We start from the raw sequence: 7,667 nt of genomic DNA, 5'->3' as shown, positions 1-7,667 counted from the left end.
GTGGTAATAATTAAAGTCTTAAAAAAAATTTCACAATAAAAAAAAATTTTAATTTCAAAAAAAAAAAAAATAATAATAAAGACAACATCATATGGAACACGTGGTAAAAATTGAATTTGAATAATTAGTTAATTTATTAATAATAAGGATTTAAAAAAAAAATCATGAATAGAATTGTGGAATTATCTACGATCGATGCTCAATTGGTTAAAATGGTTATTAATATAGTCAGTGTATTGTCAAATGTGTCATTATTAGCGTTTGTATTTGTGTGTCTGTGTGAGTGATATATATTTATAAATTAAGATCAAAAATGGTTTTTTTTATTGTTTGATAACATTGTTAAATGATGATTGATTATAGAAACAAATTGTCGATGTAATTGGTTCTAATAATAATTGGAATATTCTTTTGGTGCCATTAATTTGGATTGTATTTGATATTTTGGTGATAAATCTGTTGTTGATTCATGTAGATAATTGCCATAATAATATGATTGTTGTTGTTGTTGTTGTTGTTGTTGTTGGTTTTGTTTGGCTGAATAACTATTTTTATAATAATAATAATAATTTGGATTTCTTGCATACGATGATGGATATGATGATAATTGTGGATAATTTATGGATGATAATGGTAAATAATTTCTAGATGCTGATGATGGTATTGTAGATTTTAGTGATGATGATGGTGGCATTCCATTCACATAAACAGGTGTCGGTATTTTCACTGGTACATATTTCTTTTCAACAACATCGATTGGAAACTTTGCAAAACAAAACAAAAAACTATATATAAAAAAAAATCGAATCCACATGAACATTAACATACCGGATAAAATACACGCAACCAAACGGTCATTGGTGGACGTGTTAAACTTTGACCAAGACGAAATGCACGCATTTGTGCCATTGGACCAGCTTGATTTTGTTGAATTTCATTCATTAAAAATAATATGGTTATGATGATCATTGCCAAGGTTGATAATGGCTGATATTGTTGTTGTTGTTGTTGTTGTTGTTTTTGTGATAATCGTAATCGATTATTCGCCATTTTTTCGATTATCGAATGATTTTAAAAAGAATGAAAATTATTATTATTTTTGATTTATAATCTAAATGATAATAATAATGATTCAAATACAAAAACAAAAAACAAATTATGAATCAAAAACCCGCCAATATACACTAGGATGATTGGTCTGTAAAATAAATGATGATGGTTTTTGTTTCATTGCAATCAACATGTTCAAAACGGACAAAATCATCAATTTTTTTTTCTGCCATTTCCCGACATTTAGCAAATTTGTGTGTGTGTGGTGAGTGTTATGTATGTCTAGTTTCTCTTTTGTGTTGCAACATTCATTTATGAATGAATGAAAAACGGGAATGATGGTGATGGTGGTGGCCCACACAGGTAAATGGATGATGTAAGAAGAAATTTCATTTCTTTTTTTTCTGCACACTCACGGGTAAATTTTAATGTCCGCTTTTTTCCGTCTTTCGTTTCGTTTCGTTTTTTTTCGTTCTGAATAACCGAATTATATGTCTAAATATTATGATGATGATGATGATGATGATGATGATAATCATTAATCTCTTCATTCGTTAAAAAATCAAACAATCTTGAAACAAACAAGGTCTTTTGTTTTCGTTTTGATTGAAATTAATTAATTCGTTTTTCTTTTGTGTTACACAAAGTATCACATTTCCGGTATTTTTATTTTTTTTTTCTGTTGTTGTTTCGTTCTATTGTATGCTGTTGATGACCACTCTACAGGTGGGTGAATCAATTCAATCATAATTCGACATCAACCTTCAATTATTAATAATATAATTAATTAATGATGAATGAATCTGGAAAAAAAAATAAAAACAAAAATTAATAGTTTTCGTAACGCCATCTATGGAAAATAAATTTTAGCAAATAAACAAACAAACAAACAAAAACTCGAAAAATTTACAAAATATGAGAGTCACACATCGGATAAAATTCTGATAAGATGAAAAAAAATTCAGATATATTCATGTGCCAATATGGGAAAATGATTATTATCCATACCATTTAGTGCATTTTTTTTTGGTTCATTTCAACAATTTAATCTCAGACAACAACAACAACAACGAGCACCAAAAAAAAGAGACGAAAGATTAATGTTCAAACAAAGAAGGAGAAAAAGTTTCCGGAAATTAAGTATATAACTATATGATTATTATTTTGTTCATGATTAAATTTTTCATCTTTTTTTCCCAACTTTTTTTTCCATGTGATAATCTCATAGTCAATTCACGTGTGTGTGTTTTTGCAATCGGAAAAAAACAAAATTTTTTTTTTTTTTTTTGACCATCAAAATGAAACCCCATAAGATTTCATTTTTCATAATTAAAATTTTTTTTCCTGTTATATATTTTAATGATAATTTTATTTATGATTTCATAATAATAATCATAGTGATTATATGTAGTATATATGATGAATGTTTGAAATAAAAAATCGCTCAGGATTTATTCAAATTGGGAAAGAAACAAATGATGAATTCAAGGAAAAAGATTAATAATGATAATAATAATAATAATAATAAGGAAGGATAATATAATAGTTATACATTGTATTTGCCTACTTCAATGATAGATTTAGGATGATGGGAAGGTGAAGGTGAAATAGAAATGGAAATGGAAATGGAGAAGGTGTGGTGGTGGTGGTGATGGTGGTAGGGGTGGTGGATAAAAGTGGTAATGATTGATGAAAGTGAAATGAAAAGGAAGGAGAGAAAGGGAGGTAAGGAGTGAGGATGTGGATATGAATATGGTACATTATTAGACTAATGGGAAAATGAGGCTACGATAATGGATGGACACATTAGGTGGAACAATAATAAATGCAAAAACAAGACTAATGGTTTCCAAAATCAAATGTGGGAGGAAAAACGAGGATATTAAACTAGTCAATGACTAATGTTCTTGTTTTGGGTGTTCAAATGATGGGGTTTGGTTCATGGAAAGGAATTGGCAAGGATCATTAGGAGTAATCAGATTATAAGCAAACAAAGATAACAAAATTGTAGAGAGAAAGAGGTAACTATGAGTGGTGAGGATCAAAGATATTGTATTTTATGGCAGGAAAATGGATGGTGGGAATATGTCGTAAATGGAATATGGAATTATCGGTGGTATTGAGACCAAATCAAAAAAAAAAAAATAAATTGATTTGGAATCAAGAGGAAAGGGAAGAGCGAAAATTTATTCGCACACACAGCATTATCATCATTACCGCTGATCAACAGGTCAGTGATGATGGAATACTGTGTGTATAAAAATATGAATGAATGTATGGCAATGTTGTATTTTGTTACGATGTGATGATTATATTTATATGAGACAAAAGGTGAGATGAAATGGTGGGCTGTTTATGCTAATATATGTTCTATAATCGTTGGATGAAAAAAATACGTTTAATATCCGGCTTCATAACCTCCACCACCACCGCCACTGTAACCCTGATCACCACCAGCGTATTCGCCACCATAACCGCCACCACCTGAATAACCACCACCGTGACCACCGCCGTAACCACCGCCGTAACCACCGCCATAACCACCTTTTTCAACACTAATTACATGAAAGGTGGGAATGAGAAAAAATTGATTAAATAATTAAAAGAATTTGTTGATAATCATCGAAACACTTACTAGATTGGTTCTGATTTATGAACATAGTATGGAATTGGTTTCTTGTATGGAACATATTTCTTGTGTTCAACTTTCATTGGGATCTAATCAAAATATAATACAAAAAAATTATATAATGAATGTCTCAAACAACACAATGAAAAATTTGGATAAGAATGGAGTGAAAGTTGTGATCAAATTAAACATACGGGAAGTGGAAGTGGTAATGGCAACATTTTTGGTCGTTTAGCCAATGCAGCACCCAATAACATGGCAGCAATCATTTTGTTAGCCATGATCACTTCAATGTAGACTGTTGAAACGAACAAACCCAAAAAGGCAAATAATAAAACAGATTGACTGTTGAATTTCATTTTTGGTTATTTTTTTTTTTTTTTTTGATATTTCAAATGAACAAAACAAAACACTTGTAGATGTGATTGGATTGAATGATGATGTTTGAATGTGATTCAATGTTGATTATCGAGCACATTTTTATACCTCATCGATCTATCATATACAACACAGGTAATACATACATTTTTTTTTCTCATGAAGACTATTGGTTTGTTTCAAGATGAGAAATGAAACAATTTTTTGCAGTATGGAGAGAACCATGTTGTCATGCTGTGTTTGTGTGTGTGTGTGTGTGTGTGTGTGTGTGTGTGTGTGTGTGTGTGTGTGCGGGGGGATCCATATAGATGAAGAAATGTTAACTGAAATGATAAAAAAAAAATTATATAATTAAAAAGATGTGGATAGAAAGAAGAAACACGTGTTTTTCTTTTTTTCCAAACGAGCTCGTGTATCCAATACCTGTTTGGGTGGTGCACTAAAGAGAGCTGAACAAGCATGCCAGGCGGTTTTTTTTTACTAATTCGACAAAACTCGGGAATATAGCTTGAATGGATCAATTGATGATGATTAACATGCATATACTTAAATTGTTCCATTGGCCATTTGTTCCGAGATGCCCAGAAATAAAATTTTTAAAAAAAAAACGAGGACGACGATAATTTTGCACTTGCACCTGTATTTTCGGTTATAAGATTTGATTAGTATGATGAAGAAGAAAAAAAACAACAAAATCATCAAAAAAAAAAATTGAATAATGTGAAATGAGTAATAGAGTAAATCGGTGAGTAATAATACACGTTATTACGAGTGTAAATATTGGATCAAATCCTCATAATCATCATCAATACCTATCTATCTATCTATCTATCTATTTTTTCTGGCCAGAAGCTATTATATATACATAAAGTGGCCATTTTTTTCCCCTTCTGTATTTACTACTTGACAGCCTAATCCAATCTGCCGGATACGAGAAAACAAACAACTAAGATCGACAACACACATTAGCATAATTTAATCCTGACTGAACAACAACAACAACCAAAAAAAAAAACAATGATGAAATTTTGCTCTGTTATTGAAATCATCATTGTTATTATTTACTTGATGAATATTTTTTCTCAAAGAAAGCAATGAGAGTATAAATCAATGAATATACAAAATTAAATGAAATGAAATATAAACTAATCGGGAAAAAAAGTGGGCTACAACGGAAATGACCGCTATTTGTCCGCCTCTAAGGAAAAAAAAGTGAAAATAAAGGAAATTAGACGATGTGTGTGTGTTACACTTGCATATTATGATATTCATAGTAAACAAATTAAATGCAACAATTAGCCATTGGCTATTTTATATGTCTGTGTGTGCATGTGTGTGTTTATCAATGTGTATCGGATGTTGATAATTTCCACATTCCACAACCAATATAAGAGGTGATTGCTACTACAATTTTCTGTTTCAATAAAAAAAAAAATAAAAAAAAATTAATTTCATCATAATCAATGAAATCAAATGTATTACTTTATATCATGATAATAATAACCGATCGATTGATTCGGTCAAATGAGGGCGCGATGAAAAATAGAAAACGCCCGTTGTTGAACAACAAGCAAGCAAAGGGGGAAAACAAAACAAGTTGTAAGGTAATTTTTTTTGCGAAAAAAATATGGCGTCTGAGTGTGTGTGTGTCCACGGACATGAGTATCCGTGTAATCGTCTGTGTGCGGTGGAGATGGCGATGATTACAATAATGATAATAATTATCATCCATGTTATAGCCACCACAAACATCTGTAGTCATCACACCATTTAATTGCATGGCACAAAATAATGTGATTGAATGAGAAAAACATTTCCAAATTAAATGCGATCCAAAGCGATCTCCAGGTAAGAAATAAAAAAAAACGATATGATCACAATTCATTTTTTGTTTCTTTCAGTGTTCTCATGAGGAGCGGATATGTAAATCACCAATTTGTTTAAAACATCTGATGTGTTGTTTTTTTTCTAAAAAAAAATTATCATCAGAAAAACCACACACATAGAACATGTGACAAAGGTCACACTTTTTGATTTTTTTCATTGTGTTTCATGTAGTGTTTCGCGGTCGATTTGGATGATGATTGTTATGCAAATGAAATAATCCAGACGATTTTCACATAAAGATTAAATTGATTAAAGAAATTATGATGCAATGCCACGAAAAAAAAATGCCGGATGTCTTCTTTGATTAAAGTAACAAGATTAAATTTTTTTTTTCGTTGAAGAATTTTTTTCATTTTTAAATTGTAAATTGGTTAAATCATGATCATTGGCCCCTCAAGGCATCATATCATCGGATATTTGAATCGGATGTTTGAATGTGTTGAAATAAATGAATGAAAAAAAAATAAACGGAGTAATTTAGCAAGAAAAATAACGGAAAAAAGGAAGGACAAGTGATTGTGACAAAAGGTCATTTCCTATTACTGATAACCAATGTGGTATTTAGTGTCCATACACTTACTTGATAACTTTATATTTTCCATTTCAGTAGTATGAACATTTTCTTCGGGCTATAATTTTTTTTCTTCTGCTTTTTAAACATTTGTAGATTTTATCATCAGTACATCTTTGATAGATACACATACACACACACAGACACCTGGAACACAGAAAATGGACAATTTTTTTTCTTGATAAATTTATCTGTAGGTTGTTGATTACTGATACAACAGCAACAACAATCGATTTGATACGTTTTGTTTTCATTGATTTTCGTTCAAATCGTATACAATTAAACTACTATATGATATCATCGATTTGATATTGCTGCTTCATTCGATGAAAATGGTTTTGGCAAACACAACATTACAAAAAATCAAACCTAAGGTGGAGATCGAACTAAAATTCAAACTTAAATTCGAATGTTTTCAAATCGATTGTGATGATGATGATGATGACGATGATGATAATCGATGATACACAATCGATTATCGATTTCAATCATTTTTTGATTGTTTGAAATTCAATTTGACAAAAAAAAAATTTGATGATTAATTTACGTGATGATGGAATATTATTTTTGTTGTTGTTGTTGTTGTTTTGATTTGATTTTTCAAGTAACATTCTAATTTTCAACGATTTTTCGGTGATTGTTTTTGAATGTTACGTAACAAATTCAATGAATCAGATATACGTGAACCAAAAAATGATTGTTGTTGTTGTTGTTGTTGTGGTGGTGGTGGCAGCTGTTGTTGTCCAGATAATAATAAATCAATTGTTGCTGGTGGTGTATAATCTAATGATGATGAATTAATACGTTTTGCCGATGATAATGATGTTAGTGGTGAAAATTTTTGTTTTTGTTTCCTTTCCTTTACCATCACTTTTTGTTGTTGTTGTTTTTGTTTGTTAATGGATTTTTCAATTTTAAGACTTTCAATTTTTGTTGTCATTGGATCGATTGCTTTCGGTGTATATAGCCGTGATTTAATAAAATCCATTATGTTTGATTTAAAACTATTCGATGATAATGATGGTCGTTGTTGTTGTTGTTGTTGTTGTTGTTTTTCACTTGTTATTCGCAAAGATTTTTCCGATAGTTCTGTTGATGGAAATTCACTATAGAAATTCATTGGTCTCTTTTTTCGTTGATTACGTGGTGGTG

General features: G+C 30.3%; 2 protein-coding genes across 2 annotated transcripts; both read right to left on the bottom strand.

Annotated features, from left to right (window-relative positions):
* Window positions 1-114: 114 nt before the first annotated feature.
* Window positions 115-2,146, bottom strand: LOC124491259 (uncharacterized). The gene is made up of 3 exons (XM_047053897.2): window positions 2,059-2,146; window positions 829-1,853; window positions 115-763 (listed from the first exon to the last, which is right to left on the bottom strand). The coding sequence occupies exons 2-3, from the start codon at window positions 1,048-1,050 to the stop codon at window positions 389-391; spliced, it is 597 nt and encodes a 198-aa protein (XP_046909853.2). The 5' UTR covers window positions 1,051-1,853; window positions 2,059-2,146; the 3' UTR covers window positions 115-388.
* A 239-nt stretch (window positions 2,147-2,385) lies between these two features.
* LOC124498898 (uncharacterized) lies at window positions 2,386-4,145 on the bottom strand. Its single transcript, XM_047062725.2, has 3 exons — window positions 3,874-4,145; window positions 3,686-3,768; window positions 2,386-3,605 (listed from the first exon to the last, which is right to left on the bottom strand). Exons 1-3 carry the CDS (start codon window positions 4,036-4,038, stop codon window positions 3,449-3,451), a joined length of 405 nt encoding a protein of 134 aa, XP_046918681.1. The 5' UTR covers window positions 4,039-4,145; the 3' UTR covers window positions 2,386-3,448.
* Window positions 4,146-7,667: the final 3,522 nt, after the last annotated feature.

Source organism: Dermatophagoides farinae, chromosome 2 (assembly GCF_024713945.1).
Source record: "Dermatophagoides farinae isolate YC_2012a chromosome 2, ASM2471394v1, whole genome shotgun sequence".
Taxonomy (NCBI): domain Eukaryota; kingdom Metazoa; phylum Arthropoda; class Arachnida; order Sarcoptiformes; family Pyroglyphidae; genus Dermatophagoides; species Dermatophagoides farinae.
This window is presented reverse-complemented; position numbering and strand designations above follow the sequence as displayed.